At 33.9% G+C, this 19,943-nt stretch overlaps 2 protein-coding genes across 2 annotated transcripts; one reads left to right on the top strand and one right to left on the bottom strand.

Annotated features, from left to right (window-relative positions):
* The first annotated feature begins 787 nt into the window (after nt 1-787).
* LOC125872552 (la-related protein 1A) lies at nt 788-13,046 on the top strand. The gene is made up of 14 exons (XM_049553287.1): nt 788-1,283; nt 2,480-3,020; nt 3,317-3,479; nt 3,840-3,930; nt 4,152-4,223; nt 4,773-5,206; nt 6,088-6,157; nt 8,847-8,951; nt 9,028-9,368; nt 9,550-9,693; nt 9,843-9,906; nt 10,727-10,872; nt 11,085-11,189; nt 12,461-13,046. Exons 1-14 carry the CDS (start codon nt 1,017-1,019, stop codon nt 12,615-12,617), a joined length of 2,700 nt encoding a protein of 899 aa, XP_049409244.1. The 5' UTR covers nt 788-1,016; the 3' UTR covers nt 12,618-13,046.
* A 411-nt stretch (nt 13,047-13,457) lies between these two features.
* On the bottom strand, nt 13,458-17,901 carry LOC125873179 (2-methylacyl-CoA dehydrogenase, mitochondrial). The gene is made up of 15 exons (XM_049554069.1): nt 17,718-17,901; nt 17,491-17,574; nt 17,328-17,385; nt 15,848-15,972; nt 15,690-15,734; nt 15,461-15,509; nt 15,198-15,307; nt 14,863-14,939; nt 14,661-14,711; nt 14,469-14,533; nt 14,218-14,372; nt 14,104-14,144; nt 13,954-14,008; nt 13,821-13,877; nt 13,458-13,742 (listed from the first exon to the last, which is right to left on the bottom strand). Exons 1-15 carry the CDS (start codon nt 17,835-17,837, stop codon nt 13,596-13,598), a joined length of 1,239 nt encoding a protein of 412 aa, XP_049410026.1. The 5' UTR covers nt 17,838-17,901; the 3' UTR covers nt 13,458-13,595.
* Between the last annotated feature and the right edge of the window lie 2,042 nt (nt 17,902-19,943).

The raw sequence follows: 19,943 nt of genomic DNA, 5'->3' as shown, positions 1-19,943 counted from the left end.
TTGTTAAAACTGTGTCGGATAATGTTTGTAGTATGTTACAAAAAATAGTATTTTTAAAATAAATTTTACGCAAAATTTAAGCGTCTTTTTATTATTTCATTTTTTTTAAAGGTAAAACAAATAAAAGTTGGATAACAGTCCGTAAAATTTTCCTAACTAGTAGTGAGAATGTCTTTAAATTAGATTTTATAGTCTGAATAGTCCAATCTTATCTTTTTTGGAATCAGGTATACCTATACTTTTTCAATCAAAATAAATCTATTTTACCTCATTTCACATCTATTGAAAAAATTAATATAAAATATAATCTACTATATTATTTTTATTAATTAGATATTTTTTAAAAATTGATCAATCGACGAATTGGCCTTTTTTTTTTTTAAAAAAAAAAATAGAATGTATAGTTGGAACTTGGAAGTAATACTTTTCTCTTGAATTTTAAAGTGACAAAATTCATTTTTTACTTAAGTGACAATTATTTTGAGACAAAAAATAATACTTATTACTCAATTTATTCATTATATTAAAAACAAAAATCCACTTTTACTAGTATTTAATTTGAAAAATGATTTTTTTTAACCATTTAATTTCTAATTTACTATTTTAAAAGCATGAAATTAATTATATTCAACGGTTGATATCATAATTTTATTTTTTGCCGTTTAAGGACTCGTTTGGTTGGAAAATAAGTTATTTTAGGATAGGTGCGATAATACTAATACTTCAATTTGGGATATGTTATCCCAATTATTAATATGTGAGAGTGAATAGTGAACGAATAAAAATAGACGGAGTTAAATGTATTTTGTGTTGAAGTATAAATATAGAGCATTGAGTGAAGCTGTCACTGTTTGACAACATTCAATATTTTGTCTCTTTGTCTGAAAACACTCCTCAACCCTAGTAGTATCTCTCTCTCTCTCTCAGCCACCACACACCGCTGTAAAGCTCCGCCGTTTTCGCCTTCTCTTTATCGGAATATCACTCAATTTGAATTTATATATATATTGCTGACTATGGCGGAAAATGAGAGTACTGGAGATGATCAGAAGGAGGTGATTGAGCCTCCAAAGTCGCCGTGGAAGACTCCGGTGACGGCGCCGGCGCCGGTGCCGGCTGATAAGTCTTCTGTGCCGTTAGGGGATGCTGATTCTGAATCCTGGCCGGCACTTGGTGATGCTCAGCAGATGATTAAGGCTAGTGATTTAAGTTCCGCCGCTAAGTTGCCGTCACTTCCGCCGCAGCAGGAGATTGGAGGCAGCCGCAATGTTGCTTCTGAAAAGGTTAGTTTGATTTTTTTTTAATTACATTAGGATAAAAGGGCTTTTTTTTAATTTGGTTTTTTCATTTTTTTTGTTTGTTATTTGTATTGATTTACGATTGTTGGTGTAAAGGGGAAAATATTTGTGGGTATATGTGATGAGTTGTTGTTTACTCTAGCAATGATCTGTAGTTGATTTTTGAACTATTAAGACGCCATTTGTAAGTGTATCTTTGATTGTATATATACATGTAGAAAGAAGGGAAGATATGGAATGAAGATATTCTGACTATATCATTGTTTGGGACAGAACTAGTATTAGGTATTTTACACACTTAAATTGTTTGATATAATAACAAAATGTTTCAATTTACTGCCAAAGGAAAAAAAAGAAACTTATATTTCATAAGGAATTAGATTTGCATCATTTTGATGCCAGTAACGGTGGTCTATACAAGAGAATGTCTGGAAGTGAATGAGTTCTGGAAGAAACAATATTCTGAATGATTCTCTTGACATTTTGAACGCACCATCCAAGTTCAAGGTGGCAAACATTTTAAATGTTTATTTGGAAAGTTGAAAAGCCACTGGCTGAATTATCTGAAGAGGCAGTGTTGCTGGAGCATCTACTATAAGAGGAGGCATTGTTGTTTCAGTCATGAAAAATTTTGCTGCAGAAAATGGCAGAATGCTGGTTGGAATAGGACTGGTGCTATCAAAACGATTATTGGAAAGAGGCTCATTGCCGCTGGAATAGTCACTCGAAAGTTGAGAGATGTCACCAAATTGGTTATCAAAAAAAGGTGTAGTGTTGTCGAACAATTGCTAGAGAAGAAGTGTACTGCTGCAGAAACAGTCACCCGAATAGATATTGTGGTCTCGTATAGCTGATCCATGTAGCTTGGGATTAAGGTGTAGTTCTTTTAGTTGTCATAATTTTTGGGATTTTTGATGTTCTTGTAATGTGCTTTTCTTCCATCTTTTCAGCTTAAATGTCAAAACTGATTAGTCATTGTTCTATGTCTGTTGACTGTGTGTCGAAGTAATACTTTGTCTGATAACTTTGCAAGATACTGCACCATATCTGGTACATTCAAATAGGTTCATAATATGGCGACTTTGTGCGGTTATTACACCTCTGCGGATGGATTTATTCCCTACTACCATGAATTAGGATGTATTACCATGAAATATATTTGATGATCTGTTGTCTTGTAGGTCCGAGGTGAGCAGCTAAAGTTCCATGGATCTTCTAGTGCCAAGTCTTCAAATAAGTCATCATCTGCGGTTCAACAAAGACCAGGGCCTAGGCACAACCAAAATGGTGTGCCATCATTTCCTGTGCCCTTGGCTTACCACCAATCAGGATTCCCTCCTTTTTATCAAAGTATGGTACCTATGCCACATATTCCTCTTCCAGGGTATGCATACCAGCCCCCTCGAGGGTCTTTCTCAGGAGCTGAAGGTCACGTGGCTAGGTCCGATGGTGATGCTGCATCTCAAGCTTTTGTACCCCCTATAAATGGTGGGTTTCGCCCCCCATCACGTGGGGATCCAAATGACCAAGATGCCAAATTCTACAGAGGAAGACCTAATACACAAGAACGTGGTAGCCAGTTTAGTTCAGCCTTGTCTAATCAGCGACCTGTGGGTTCTAAAGATGACATTCAGCTGCAACAAAGTATGGGGCTAAGGCCTTTCCTAAGGCCTCCATATTTTGGTCCAGCCCCGGGCTACATGGATGGTGCAAATTTTCCTGGTAATTTATGCAGAACTAATTTCATGAATAAGTGACCTCATTATTCTTAAAAATACAAAATTGGCATATGGCAATTACCATCTAAAGTAGCTTGATGTCCCTGGGTTTTTACCCTTTAAGTTGTACTGCTCCTATTTCTCCCTCACTTATAGTGGTGCTTTGCGGATGGCACTAATATTGACCTTATCAACTGTTACCCCTTATCCTTAACAGCTTCATCTCATCAGTGTAATTAATTGTTTATTTTCAGTCTTTGATTTGTTTTTAAAAGTGAATGACAGCTGACTATTTTACAGGTCATCCAGGAGCTATATATTTTCTTCCTTCTCCCCCTCCTGTAAGAGTGCCTTACCCACCTTTCTTTGTCCCACATCCTGTTAGCTCTGGAGCCTCTACTCCACCATCACCTGCATTAGCTTTGAGAGAGAGCATATTGAAGCAAATTGAATACTATTTCAGGTGACTACATCAAGAAAAAGTTCTATTTGTGTTGGTTATCTTAATGTTTTCTTGAATAGATGTAATTATTCCCTGATTATGGTTTTCTTTGCATCTTCATTGGTATCGTATAGTTAGAGTTGTAATCTTGTAGGGCAGGAATAATAGTAGGCGACCTTTTCATGGACGCTCCTTAAAATGACATGTTGAAGTTTTAATAATGAGGATGATCCCACTCTTTACTGAATGTATATTTCAAGAAAAAGAATTATAGTTGCACAGATACAGCTCTTGTGGGTTAATTACTTTGCCAGCAATTGTCCTAGAATTTTTTGACTATTGTAGATTGATATCAAGAATATGTACCTTTTGCCTTGGCAGTGATCAGAATTTGCAGAATGACCACTACTTACTTTCCTTAATGGACGATCAAGGTTGGGTTCCAATCTCTATTATTGCCGACTTCAAAAGGGTACAATCTCAAAACTTCTCAGAAACACTCACATTTACTGATAGGATGCAGTGCTTTTTATTTTAAATATTGAAGGCCGTCATCTTTTCATGTGTTAAACTTGGATTTGGTCCATTGTATTCTCGTCTTTTACTTTTGTCTGACACATTTAAGCATTTATCCTTTCTGTGAAATGAAAAAGCTCTAATTGCAGATATTCTTTTTTCCATTTATGCTTTCAGGTTAAAAAAATGAGTACAGATATAGCATTTATCATTGATGCATTGCAGGCTTCAAGCACTGTTGAAGTAAAGGTAAAATGCTTTCCCTTTTGCTTGAATACCCCATTGCCTCTTTCCTTTCCTTTTGGCATGAAAAAAAGTAAATTTCCCAACTAATTTTTACATATATGTTCCAGTTTTCTCTTACTAAGCTGTTTGTATTGCATCCTAAACATCCTTTAATTGCTTTTAGGCATACTAAGACCTCCATGTAAGGTAAAAATGAAGTAAAGAAATTCAGAACATGATCAATAAAGAAGAAAATAAACAAAAAAGTAAAGCAAAGGTGAAACAAAAGAAACAGAAAGGTAAAGTTCAACTTGTAGGTTTCCCTCCTTGGTTTTCCTTCTTATTTGCTGCTCCAATCCTCCCTTCCTGGTCTTTCCTTTCCTACTGACTTCACGCCATCATAACAAATTTGCAACTTGGGTAAATGTATTGAGACTAATTTGGCAATTTGCTAGTACAGAGAGTTTTGGAGTTAGCCTATCAGTAGATTTATGTTTATCTTTGCCTCTTACATTAAATACTCCTGTCCCTTTGTCCTTATTTGTTAATGTGTTGTTTGCTTAATTTCTGCAGGGAGACAAGTTGAGAAGACGTGATGAATGGTCAAAGTGGGTTTCAGCTAGTGCTGATCAGAAATCATCCCCTTCGACTCCGGTGGAACACTCAGTGGGGAAGGTTATAAAGAATGATGAGGTCAATGAAAATAAGGAGGATGGAATTCAAGTCAGATTTTCCCAAGAAAATCGTGTAGGTGAGCTTGCATCAATAGAGAAACATGCTAAAAAAGTATCAGTGTTTAGTAAAGCAGAAAACAGTAGGAAGAAATCTGGTTTCCATGGTTCAACTCACAGAGTTGACAAAGGAAGTGGTGATGCAAGAAGGGTTATGGCATCAGATGTTGTAGAACAGAATGTAGATGACTTATCTAATGATTTCTCGAGCACATTCATGCTTGATGAAGAGATGGAGCTTGAAAATAAAAAGGACCAGTCCTCTTTGAGTGGAAGGTATAGACGATTTCTGTAACTTTGTTTTACTTATTTTCTTATCTGAATTTGTTAGAATTTCTCTTGGTTTTGCTTCATTGCTGGCTTGTTTCGGCACAAAGATATGCTGATGACTGGCACTGCTGTTTACATATGTTGCTGTTCAGCTTATCTAATGCAATTTGGTCATATTATGTTTCATTTACTTGTACACTTCGCAAATTTGATCATCTCTTTCCTCCCAGAATCTAACCAATTTGGTCAATATTAAAGGTGTCTTCTTGTTTGTTTGTAAGGTCAAGGTGAAAAACCTGTTTTATATGCATTTTTAACATTTGCCCCCTCAAAAAAATCATATAGCGATACTTATATACTTGATTTGCTTCTATAAATTGAGTATTGGTATATATCTGAAGGAGACTGGTTATGCCTGTGGGCATATTTAAAAAATATATAGCTTTTGTATCTGGATCTTTTTACTATAGCTGGTGCCTGGTAGGAAGTCATCTGCTTGCCCGAAATAGGTTAAAAATGTTAACTAGTGATCTTATAGTTACGAGCTCCTGCGATGAGTCTAAGGAGGAAGAAGAATTTATGGTCCCTGTTACAATTCATAAAATTTTTGTGTAGATAACCAGGTTAGACTCTTCTCTTTTTGTTTCTTCTTTGGATGTAACTACTGTTCTTTCTTAGTGCTAGATTTGATACCAATAATACTTGCCTTTTCTCAAAAAAGAAAAGAATTTATGGTAATTGCTGTCACTGTTACTTGATTTATCTGTTAACTCCACATGGAACAACCAAATCATACTGTGAGGACAGACTTTGTATGAGCTAATATCTCTTAATGGTTCAATATTGCTGACTATATTGTTAAATCTTGGTGGTGTTGCTTCATGAAGAGTTGATGAAGAAGATGATGAGATGTACGTTAATGATGAGGCTATTGAGAAACTTGTCATTGTAACTCGGGTAAGAAAATTGCTTTCCATGTCTTTTATTTGGGTGAATTCAGTTTCCAAAGATAACTTTTTTCTTTGAATTTGTTGTCATGTGTTTAGACTTCACTTGGTTTTATGTCAAACTTACTCCTAAGAGTTTTACTACATGCATTAACAACTGAAGGATAGACTCCTATTTTATGTTACAGGTACAATCAGGTCTTGTATAATGGTGATATTAGTTTCTGGATGCAAAAATTGGGAGATGTAATATTTGATTCTTTTGTCCATTCGATGAACTGACATAGAATTTACATTGTATTACTTTCATGACACGCCACTAATTCCATTATATTTTTTCTTGGTTTATAGTTCTAGTAATAAGTATTTCCATTTTGGGGAAGAATTTGTAGACATGTGGGTGTTCTTACTGGTAGTCTTTCCCTTTGGGTCCAACTGATAATCTGAGTATGCAATTACAAGAGGGTCCTATTCAATATTTTGTCCCAATCTAGTTGTGAAAGAATTTTTGGGATATTTGAACTATATAGTTCAACCCCTTTTTTCATTTCCTAATTAATGCCTATGCCTCGTTTGTACTTTGAAAATATGGGGCCTCCCGCATCAGGTACTTTCCCTAATTAATGTGTATGCCTCATTTTGTACTTTGACAACCCAGGGTCTCAGGTACTTGACCACATCTAAGTAGTGGACATGCATTAACTGAAGTTGAGTAAATATAACTAACTAATTATTAATTAGATAAAAGTATTTGTTATTAAGTTGCCTGAGATACCTAATTATTAGTTTTTTGAAAAACATAAATAAGAGGACTAGGTGTGCCTTGAGCTAAACTGGAAATTCAATTGAAATTTAACAAATAAATAGAAACTCCTGGTACCCTTCGGGGTGGCCCAGTGGTTTGGGCTTGAGACTTTCATGTTGGAGGTCTCAAGTTCGAAACCCCTTGCCAGCAAAAGCAAGGGGTTTGCCTTTTGGGTCAAGCTCATCGCACCAGGATTGCCTAGTGCGGGTTACTTCTCCTATGTGGTTTGCGAGCTATTGCATAGGAGCGGGGGTTTTATCCTGTGCGCACCAAAGGGTAGCGGCTGCGGGTTTCCCTTGTCATAAAAAAAAAAAAAAAAAACTCCTGGTCTCACTGAAGATCTGCCAGTGGATGGATACCTAGGAAGAGGCTTGCAGCATTACCCCACGAAGCAACAGGAAACTTGCTCAAGACTTGATGTAGCAATAAATTGGTTTTAGGTTGTAGTCCCTTGCACTTTGACTGCATAGACTGTAGAATCAAGATGAAAAGAAATGTCTTGTTCCCCTTCCGACACACAATCTGATGATTAAGCTCAAGGATGAGTAGGTATTTTCAATTTAATAGCAATTGATGTTATGCCAATCACGGACCAATATCCAATAAATGTTTTGCTTTTAATGGAATCTTTGCATTCCAAATAAATGAGTTAGGAGGAAGTTTTCAAAAGGATGTGAATGGACAACCTCAGGTTCCCGCCTTTGCAGAAGTTTGTTTCTAAATATGAACCACAAATAACTATTAGCAAAATGTACCAAACTGCTCAGTTTTTTGTCTTCATTGTTAGTTATTACATAGTGTAAGCTCCAAGGGGGTGTCCAAGCAGTCAAAGAGTTGGGTAACAACCTTGGGAGCCAATGTACAATTGCAATTGAGGCTATGCTATATGGGTTCTTAAGTATTGGTGTTGGTAAAGTTAACCAATACTTGTGCGGGTGGGAGCTAGAAGGTACTCGGTAGATTAGTCATTAGTCGAGGTGGGCCAAGCTACTTAAACGACACCATTATAAAAAAAGAAGTTACTAAATTGTATAAGTAATCACACACAGTGTTGGCTGGATGCTGCGTATATAGCAGACTGTTTTTTCCCATTCTTACTTCTTTGTTGTGCGTATAAATTCCCATTTTTGTCTTCTCTTATTTCTTCTTCTTCAGCTTTTATTTCTTTGTTTTTTTTTTCTAGTTTATTAATTTAAATTGAATTTGCCATGTCAGTTTACTAATTCAATTGAAATTGCCATTAATTTATTTCTTTATTTTAGGCACTAGGCATTAGCTAGTTAGCTATTCCATTCTCTCAGTAGGTAATTAGTTAATTTCTTTTAGGCACCAAGCAGTAGCTAATTATCTATGAACCCTTCTTTTTTGAGTGTACATTTGGAATGGTGTTTAGGATTATTATGCTTCCGAAGCTGGACTCCAGTAGTCAATATGACTGGTGATTTTATTGGGATTTCACTAGATGCGTCACTTTATATTTTTGTTTTTAGAAAGGTAATTGTATTTTGCAGCCTTGTTAGTGACAGCTGGGGTTGGTGTGTAAAAGCTGATGCTTTCCTTAGATTCTCTCTTTGTGTTCCTTACAAGTCTTTGATCTGCCCAGCCTTTAATTTGCATGACTAGGATAGTTTGTACCATCAAGATTCAACAAGTTCCAAAATCAGTTGCCTTATAGACAAAAGTTTTGGCCAAATTCATGGAAAAGCTAAGATACTGCAACTGATGCAGCTTAGGAGAAGCATGTGGAAAAATGAGCTGTTGTGTTTAAACACTTTTTTTTTCCTAATCCAAAAATAAACATGACTTCTTTTGCCTTTCTTTTATTTCTGCTACACTATGAGCTGGAGTGTTGTGTAATTAGGCTAATTACCTCATCTGTGTGGATTTTCTACAGAACACTCGGGCATCTCAGGTATCTGGAACTGTTGGAAAAGAATCAAAACCAATATCTACTGAGCTTGCTTCTGCAATAAATGATGGTCTCTACTTCTACGAGCAGGTTGGTGGTTGCTTTAATTAGGTCATTCTTTCCCTATTCAACTTATACAGTATTATATTGATCTCTCATCTTCCAGGAGCTTAAAGCTACACGATCCAGTCATAGATCTAACAACTACAATAATGATCCTAGAGATGACATTACTAGGTCTTCCGGTACTGGTGCTGCTTTATCAAAATCAAAGTATGCCGATCATTCTTCTGGAGGAAAAAACACTGAAGGTCCTGGAAGTTCTAACTCTCGGAGAAAGCAAAGCAAAGGATTTGCTAAGCCGCATCCAATACATAAGCAGCGGCTGTTTTCTGGAAATTACCGGAATCATGGCGTTTCTCGGAACAGTGTAGGAACAATATCTGAAAGTCCACCTAGCGATTCAGTTGGGTTTTTCTTTGGTTCTACACCTCCTGACAGTCATGTGTATGTTCTGGATCCCTGGTGTTGTTCTAATGTAGTTGTGTATTGTAATATGTTTGAGATTATTTAATTATTTTGTCAAAGAGCAAATGCAAGTCTATGAAATATATGATTATTAGGGACATTGTGAAAACAGTTCTGGGTTGTTACACAATAACTTAGTAACCTGAACTTCTGTTTACAGGTCAAGGCCTTCAAAGTTGAGTGCCTCTCCGCACAGCAATCTTGCAAGTAGTAGTCCACCTGTGGGTTCCATGCCTAAACCATTTCCACCCTTCCAGCATCCAAGTCACAAGCTGCTACAAGAAAATGGTTTTACACAACAGCTGTGAGTAGATTTACTTTCATAAGGAGTTGGTGTTCTGTGCATTTTGTATTCAAGTGCATGCATCTGTTCATGTACACTGACTTATACATATATTCCTTGTGCATCTCTTTTCGCTCCTGAATGTTGGTTTTGGGTTTTCCATCTTTTAGGTACAAGAAGTATCATAAGCGCTGTCTGAATGATCGCAAGAAACTTGGAGTTGGTTGCAGTGAGGTGCCTACTTAAGTTTTGTTCTGCATTGGCTTGTGTTTGATGTACTAGTTTCATAATAGCATCACTCTCTTGTTGAGGATGACATAAAGGAAAGAAAGAGGAAATTTATTAAATTTAATAACAGTGAATTGCTTCTTATATAAGGGTATTAAATGCGAGGAATTTATCACTCTTCTTCTGCAAGTTCATTTGAGGGGTGGGATATGAAAATAAAGATGACTTATCTCTTTATGTATAATGTGAAATTTGTTTCATGATTTCATTGACTTCCTTGAGGTTTTTGTTTTGACCAGTCAAAACTCATCTTATTATTGTTGCACCAAGATGGTAACAAAAAATTACTAGAATGTTCTAACATTAGGTCTCTGAGAAATCTATCCAACTTTTTTCACAAAGAAATTTTCCAGTGCCCTCATGAAGAAAAGCAAATTTTCCATACCTAGAAGGTACTCTTTGTTTATAACCCACTTATGAAACAAATTTTCACAAGTAGTACTGTTCTTTACCTAAAAGGTACTGTTTGTTGATAAATCCAATTTAAAAATAAATCTGTACAAAAAGGACAGTTCTCTTGAATTTGCAAACCTGATATTGCTAGGAATCACATGAATGCTTACAAACATTACGAATGAACAATATTCTTACTAAGCAGTTGGCTGAACTCATAATGAGAGGTTTCTCACTCATCTCTCTCTATGCATATATATACACATGTATGATGCATCTATTTGTCCATATACTGCTCATTTGGCCATCAACTTACGTGCCTAAATTGCATAAATTAATTTTCTCTAAAGGTTCTTATCTTTTTGACATGCAGGAAATGAATACACTGTACAGGTTTTGGTCGTATTTTCTGCGGAACATGTTCATACGTTCTATGTACAATGAGTTCCAAAAGATGGCTCAAGAAGATGCAGCTGCTAATTATAACTATGGGATGGAGTGCCTATTTAGATTTTATAGGTAGTGTTTACGTGCCATTGTGACTTACATGGAAAAAAGGGAAGAATGACATGTTTTGTTTTCCCTTTTACTTTTGAACTCTTCAGCTGTTCTTTTCTAGATCCACCTCCATGTGATGCAACTTCAACAGTTACTCTTCTTTTCAGCAGTCAGTTGCCCTTTCCTTCTGACATACTTATTTGACTGCTCATTATACTGTGTTTGTTTTTCAGTTATGGTTTGGAAAAGGAATTTAGAGAGGGCCTTTATGACGACTTTGAGAGATTGACGCTTGACACCTACAATAGGGGAAACCTTTATGGCCTGGAGAAATACTGGTAATATACCTTACCTTGTTTGAAAGTTCTCGTTTCCGTGTCCTTTCCTCCCCCCTTTTTTTTTTGTGACACCTATGAGACTCCAGCTGACATTGAAGGATCAAAGCACTGGGAATTAAGGTATCATGTAGATAGGATGCTTTTTTATAGTAATTGTTTAAGCAACAAGTTAGAACCTATGTTTTCTGAATCATTTTAAACCTCTGATTACTTGCCTTTCCAATTTTAAATTCACTTCATTCAGTGATCCATGTTCAGTATTTTTTTAAACTCTTAATTTTAGAGAGGCAATGCTCCCTTAAAAATTGGTTTCTGAATAACAGCATTATTTATAGCAACTGTAACACGAATGGAAGAGTTTACTTTGAATCCTTTCTTCCATCCTGCTTTCCTGACTTGATTTTGTTTGCTTTTCTTTTTTCCCTTCTAAGTTCCCGTTGTTTCTTCTTTTGCATTTTGATCTTCTTTTTCTTCTCTCATTCTCCTCACCTGGGACCCCCATAGTTGCGGTATTCTTTCAAAGTCCCATGTGCCTAAGCATGTCAGCAGAAGCATCATGGTAACGTGCCATGATCAATTTTTGCTGCCTTCTTTAGAGGACTTCCTGGTTGTGAAGGATCTTGTTGATCTATGACACAGGAAATTACACCAATGACCTTGGAAATTGATGATCTTGAACTTATGACCCCTAGCCCCATGGGCAAAACTTCAAGGATCTCCCTCTATCACAGCAGTAATGGACTTTGAAAGAGTTCCTTACTGAAACCAACATATACCTTAATAGTGAACTTTAGTTCTGAGTGACTATTGCTTGTTTGCTTAAGCGTCCGCGCAACTTAGGTTAATGCTGCAAATGAAGTGTGTTACTGGAACCAACATATACCTGTAACCTAAGTTGCAAATGAAGAAGCTGCCGATCAAATCCTTCAATAATTAAATGTGAAACCAATTGAACCATGAGGACTTCTGACTAAAAGTAAAACAAAACATATACCTTATAGTGGACTTCAGTTCTGAGTGACTATCGAATAAAAAGTGGCGAGGGTTCCCCATATACACGAATGGAGCATATAGTGTATCTGACCACCCTTTTCCCTTTGTTAAAAGTAAAACCTCGGGTGTGTAGGGGAAGGTGTTGTGGAAGGGCTGATTTAGAGTAAGTTTAGAGATAATATGTACACATTAACTTTGCTTTTGTTGATATCTAGATTTTGTATTGGAAGTATTTTTATGCTCTTACTAACATGATCTTACTGCAATCATTCTGGAAGGGCCTTTCACCATTTTCGTCAGCAACGAGGTCAGAGAGCACCTTTGAAGAAGCTTCCAGAACTGGATAGACTACTCAGAGAAGAGTTCCGAAATTTGGATGACTTCAAACATGCCAGAGGAGGTGCCAGTGCAAGCACAAAGGAGGACGGTCACTAACCAACGTGTGATTCTCAGCTTCATTGAACCGTCTGTCAGCGAATTTTGATGCCTTGCAGTCCATACAATGAGCTCAAGTTGCCGAATTACCTTTCTGAGATGATCAAGGCAAAAATTTTGTAAATAGAGCTTCTGTGAGGTTAATTTTTACCTCCGAGGTTGAGCTAAAATTTTACCATGAGGGGATACCTTGTGCCTTTTTGTACTTTCGTCTTAGGATTATAAGGTGTACATATAGGAAGAAGTTGGAATCAAAATAAAAAAAATAAAATAAAACATAAAAAATAAAAAAATGTAAAACTACAAAAAAAAAAAAATAGTTTTAGAACTTGGAGATAATTGAGACCTTTTTAAACTCTATTTTGTTGTCTTTTATATTTTTGTATACTTCCATTTGCTTGCTTAACGTCGTTATGATTGTCGATGCTATTTTGTGATGCCATGGCTAATTGTTAGTTTGTAAGTAACAAATTGTATGGGAACTGAAGAGGGAAGAACAAAGTAGACATCGAATGATTAATTTCGATTTCTTTGTTATCGTGGAATATGAAAGATAAACATCTTACATATGGAATTTAGACGGGTAAATGGTTAGTACCTAGAATCTTGAGTATCTCTCTCAACAGTTCTATAAGATATATCCCAAGTATTTCTTTTTTTCCTTCGTATCTTTTCCTATGGAAAGATCAAATGTAAGTTTTCTTTTTTGTTTTTTTATAAATTATAATCCACGATCTTAAGTTATAATCACACAAGAAAAGTCTGAGAAAGATAGAAGGTAAGGATAACCATTGTGCAATTAATTTTGACTATTCTTTTGTTTTTGTTAAGGACAAAGTATCGGGTCAAACTTTCCTGCAACCTTTTGAACATCGAGAACAAGATATATAATTTGTTGATTAAACATACAATTTTTTGGGGATATAAGAAGAAATTAAATAATGTAGGATCCCCTAATTAATTATAATTTGTAATTACTTATTGATGTTTAAAGAGCTCACGACCAATTACAAGTCTTCTTATTTCACTTGTTCCTGCTGCAATCTCATACATTTTGGCATCTCTTAGTAAACGTCCTGTTGGATATTCATTTATATATCCATTTCCACCTAGACATTGAATTGCCTGCAATTTAATTTTCACTCAGACACAAATTTAAGTTATATATACGGACAATCTTACGTTAAGGAAGTTATTTTTCACCTGAAGAGCAACTTGAGTAGCTCTTTCAGCTGCAAGTAGTATGGTCCCAGAACAATCCTGAAAATTAAAATAATTTACAAACTTAGAAATAAATTAAAGAAGTTTTTATAAATCACACAAAATAAAAAATAACCTTTGGATCAATCTTCCCGTTGTCACAATCCTTTGCAACAGCATACACATATGATCTGAAAAATACAATAAAAATAATTGACATAGGAATATGAATTTACTATAAATAATAATAATAATAATAATAATTTAATTCGAATGAAATTCTAACCTTGAAGATTGTAAAGCAGTATACATGTCAGCGAGTTTTCCCTGGATGGAAAAAAGTTGAATTAAAGAGCGTCTCAATAAAATTAGTGGCCTGAATGAAGTTATAGTTATATACCTGTATAAGTTGAAATTCGCCGATTGGTCTTCCAAATTGCTCCCTTTGTCGAACGTAAGGAATAACAATATCCATACATGCCTGCATTATTCCAACCGGTCCTGCTGCTAAAACAAGTCGTTCTAAATCTAGCCCCGACATTAGAACATACACTCCTATACATACGAAAAATTGAGAAAATGTACGTGATGAGATAAATGATACGTACAATATCGTATTTGTAAAGATTTTTCGAAAAATAAATAAATTACCTTTTCCTTCCTGCCCTAGAACATTTTCTTTAGGAACAAAGCAATTCTCGAATACAAGTTCACACCTGCAATTTTTGAGTTCATATGAGATCTACTACAATTTCCTCAATATTATTATCGGGGGAATTGCTAGCTCCGCTAAAAAATACTAGAAACTAGCAATTCGCCCGATATTTATTAATTTAAACTTACGTATCACTTCCTCGCATCCCAAGTTTGTCCAATTTCTGTGCAGTTGAGAATCTGCATTTTCAATATATTATGAAATTAAATAGCAATGTTATTTAGTGAAAGCAATTTATTTAAGACATTTATGGTGGTTTTTTAATACGAGTATAAAGATGATAGATTCAGAATTTGAATTTTATAAGTGAGAGGTACGTATGTTACGTACCCTGACATTTCTTTTTCGATGATAAATGCTGTAATTCCTTTTGAACCAGCAGTCGTATCCGTTTTTGCATAAACAATCTGATTAATAAGTTTAACACAAAACTTAATAATGTACCATGAAAAATTATAGTATATAGTTTACATATAAGAATACGAAATTAAATAGTAGATCGATTTGTGTCTAAATATCAAGTTTGAAAAAAGGAAAAAAAAAGGAGTCTACAACTTCCTTCATCCACTTTTACTTGTATTTATTGCTTCATAAAAGGTGTGTCAAGTCAATACTAGACAAGTAAAAATGAATGGTGAAAATAATAATTACGAAGAGATATATACCAAAGTATTAGCGACAGGACCATTGGTGCACCACATTTTATTTCCATTTAAAACATAGCCACCATCGACACGATCGGCTCGACACTTCATGCTAACAACATCTGACCCAGCTGAGCAAAGTGAAAAAAAAGAAAGTGTTATTGATCATTTAATTTCTATACATTGACAATATAAAGTATATTTACACAATATTAAATTACCTATTAAGTGATCATAAGTAAAAACAAATTGATAATGAAAGTAAATTAATTATAACAAATCACCATTTGGTTCACTCATGGCTAGAGCCCCAATGTGATCCCCACTTATAAGCTTCATGACAAAATCAAAGTCATTAATAGAGTTAGACTACATACAATAGATTCTCATGATTCGATCTTTTTTTTTGGATTCTGTGCATATCAGAAGTTTAGTGCATCAGACTACATTTTTTCAATTTTATGCATTCAATTTTTTTTAAAAAAAAGTAAAGAGAGATAAAATTAGTAGAACCTTTGGTAAATATTTTTGCTTCTGGTCAGGGGTTCCATTTCTCACCTACAAATTAAAATGTCATCAAAATTTAATCGTCATGTCAACGTATACAGTACAACTATTTGAACACGTTGTACTGTACCTATAAAGCATATATTATATATATAAATAGTTACCAATTGGTTGATGCAAACGTTGGATTGAACACCATAGGAAACAGCAACAGCACCAGATGCACGACTAATTTCTTCTAAGGCAATGCAGTGATATAAATATCCAAGGTTGAGACCACCATATTCCTCTACATATAACACACGTCTTGTTACAGGTTCAGCAAAACTCAAACGCTAGCTAGCTTTTGTATATATAAATAATAGTATTCACTAGAGTAAACACAAAAAATTCTCTTAGATTTGTTAAAATGAAACGGAGTGAACATACTAAGGAAAATGTTGTTCACTTTGTTGAAATATAATTGTGCACTTGGTTTTGTGACATTATTTTGTGGAAATAATTGATCATAATACTATTATAGAAAATGCTTTTACAACAAGATGATGATGCCCTTGTTTTCTGCGATGAGTTTTTCTCCAATTGGAATATGTTATTTTTAAAAAAAATTGGCCTGTCTAAAATCTATACTACATAATAGTGGGAATTTTCATGTTTGGTTTTTACGATATGATTATTTATTCATGAGATAGTGTCACAAATTGACATGTAAATAGTTATTAATCTGAGACCAAATTGTAGGGGATTATCATATTGAGACTCGAGACTCGAGCCTAACTCGGTAGTCAAGATCCAAGCATGATTGGGACTCGTGATTATAGACCCAACGCAAAACCAACTCGAGACTTAAAAGACATGAGCCCCGACCCGAAATCAACCCAAAACTTTAGACATGAGCCCCGAAGACCTGATTTGGCGTGACCGACAGTTTGAGATTTGACCCTTACTCGAGAGATGTAAGTTGGGACTTGATATTTGACTCGGGTCCAAACCTGACCTTGACCCAAGACCCAAGATTTGAGCCTTGGCCAGAATCTGAGACCCGATTTGACTCGATCTAGAGTTTGAGATCCAATCCTATTAGATGAATGAATAATATTTGGACAAAATATGATACTATTTAGCTAGTAAATATAAAAAAACAGGTTGAAGTTGAGAATTAAATTGGACTTTACTGACAAACATTTTGAAATGGACAATGCTTGAATATTGAGTTAAATTTGATCTAAATTTAAATTATTTTGAGTTCAACCGATAAAAATCTAGACGAATTATGGGTCATTTATAACTTACATCCCTAGCACCATCTTTCCATTTACTTCATTTAACTACTCTCTGCCTCTGGTCTTTTGATTTGAAAAGGACATTATATATAAAAAAAATTATATTTTTTATTTCTATTGAGTCCTTACTATAATGCAACTAGTACTTCATAAGACTATATTATATAATACTCCTATAAACTAATTATATTGGATATCTTACGATCCCAATAAGATCATTGAACACTCAATATCTATACTAAATCAATTATATATACATATAAATTATTGCAACTTAATCATAATTAAATAATATATATTCTTATCCTAATTTATATACATTGTTACTATAAGAACTTTTATATTATCAGATCATTTTTACCTGGTGCAGTAATTCCATGCAAATTAAAGTCCCCCATCAATTTCCATAAGTTAATCTCCTGAATGAAAATCATGAAATAGACAAATAATTAATCTCTATAATCATATTTTCATTAAAATCTTTAAATTTTAATCGCATAATTAAATATAATGAATTTATTAACCTTTGGGAAACTGTTTGTTCTATCAATCTTTTCAGCATAAGGAGCTATATTCTCTTGAGCAAATTTTGCTACACTTTCTTTAAACTACAAAATTATGCAAACAAAATATAATTAGTAAATCTTGTAAAATAGTAAAACTTACCCCCTCAAAATTAACTTTAACTTATAATTTGGTCCTTAAATTTCAATTGAAATGACAAATTGAGGTATATATATAATTTATTTACCTGTTTCTGAGTATCATCCAATAGTAATGAAGTAGAAAAAGCAGCTTGTTGATTTTGTAGGGACTTGAAGTTTTTGGCTATGGCAGAACTTAAGGACCTTACTGCAAATAATTTATGCATTTTCTATGGATTTTTGGGTATTAGAGAGGAAGAAGAAAGATGAAGAAGAATTATACTTAATGTTAAATGAGATTGATATATATATATAAGAGTTCTATTTTTATATTAAATTAAATAAAAGTTGTAGTGATTGGTAAGTCTAGTCATATGAAGGAGAGCTCTATTTTATGTTAAATATAAAAGAACTATATTTTGACTTATTATAATGATGTGACTTATAATATTTTTATGAAGTTTTTAAATATATAAATTTTATTTTTAAAAAATTAAAATTTTATGTCCGAATTTACATTAGAAAAATAGTTAATTTGCCTATTGTATTCCAAATGAAGGTCAGCTAAATTGAAACAATAGTAGAAGTAGTATTCTCCAAAAAATCGTAATTTATTTCCACTTCATAGTTATATTTCATCTTTGTAATCATTTGTTATAATTCAAATTCAGAAAAAATATGTTTAAATATCAAAGAAAAAAAGAGAAGAATTTAAATTTGTAATACATCCCCAAAAATATATCAAGATAAATTGACTATTAGAAGTTATTAGTAACATTTTTGTAATTCAAATGTTGAAAAAAAAATCCAATAAACAACAATTAGGAGTCATTTGGTGTGAAGTATAAGATGTAATAGTCTCATGGATAAAATGCAGGATTATCTTATTCTGCATTTGGATGGAGGTATCAGACAATCCTGAGATATTTATCCCATCATTTATATCTTAGTGATGAGATAAGTTATACGATATGTATATGGTGGAATAACTTATCCCAGAATAATTTATGCTAAAATAATAAATCCCGAATAACTTGTTCCAACCAAATGACCCTCATTCACTTTAATTAATAAAGGCCTCTCATCAATATTGACTTCAGACCATAAAAAATGTTGAGCCACCCTGTTTGAATTCAACCAAACAAGTATGTATGGACAAAATTAAAATAAAGGTCGGGATCATAAGAAGCTATTGTATCAATGTTAAATAGCTATTGTATCAATCTTATTTAACATTTTTGTAAGAAAATATTTCCATCATTAAAATCCATAATTTTCTAGTTATACGAGAATAACTTTATCAATTAAAGCAAATCTCTCGTTCCAAAAATATATGGAGGAAAATGGACTTTTTAAGAAAGCACACTCATTTATTATTATTGAACCACCTAAAGATATCTGTTGTACTTGTTTGACCGAATCTAAATATTTTCATCAATTAATAACATTTTTTTTCTATTCGATATTTGGTATTTATATTAAAGCACACTTAAATTTAAATTCACACTGAAAAATCACACATTAAGGTAAAACGCTCCCTAATAAAGGCGATCAACTTCATACCTAGGAAAACTCAAACCTAAAACCTCTGATTAAAAACGAAGAAGTATTTACCACTCCACCACAATTTTTATTGATCCTCAATTAATAACGAAAAAAACTTACCCGCACCGAATATTTACACCAAGCCAATTAATAACATCACATTACATTTATAGAACAATACATTGGGAGATGGGGTCCATATATAACGTGAGGAGTTATAGGCCTTTCAGAGTTAGGTACAAAAGAACAACAAGAATATTTTATTAAAAAATGTTTTTTCTTTAAATAAATTTTACGCCATAAAATTTAAAATATCAAAATTTCATGCGAATATCAAATATAGAAAAAATTACCATATTGACGATCTCAAACCTTCTATCACCAAAAAAAGAAGAAGAAGAAGGTGGGTATAGTAAAGTAAAAATGCATTCTTTTCTTATAATTTAATAACGCATTTATTTACCTATTTAATTTCTTTTAAAGCATATGATAAAATTCTCATTATATTCTCACCTGATAAAATTAAAGACGAAAGAAAATCACCAATTTTTATAAATAGTGTTAGTTCGGTGGCGGAGAATTTTAATTTTAAATTGAGAAAGGACAATGATACCCCGAACTATCGTAAATGGTATGCAGATATCCTCCGTCATATTTTTCGGACATTGGTGCCTCTGTCGTCCAAAAACTAGAGCATATATGTCTTTCACTCTAATGGAAGACTAAATAGGGACACTCAATCTTATCCGTCGATACGATATTTAATAAATATCGGATCGGTGATAAGA

This window comes from Solanum stenotomum, chromosome 8, assembly GCF_019186545.1.
Source record: "Solanum stenotomum isolate F172 chromosome 8, ASM1918654v1, whole genome shotgun sequence".
NCBI classification, from domain to species: domain Eukaryota; kingdom Viridiplantae; phylum Streptophyta; class Magnoliopsida; order Solanales; family Solanaceae; genus Solanum; species Solanum stenotomum.
Note: the sequence above shows the minus strand (reverse complement) of the source record. Positions and strands in the feature narration are given on the sequence as shown.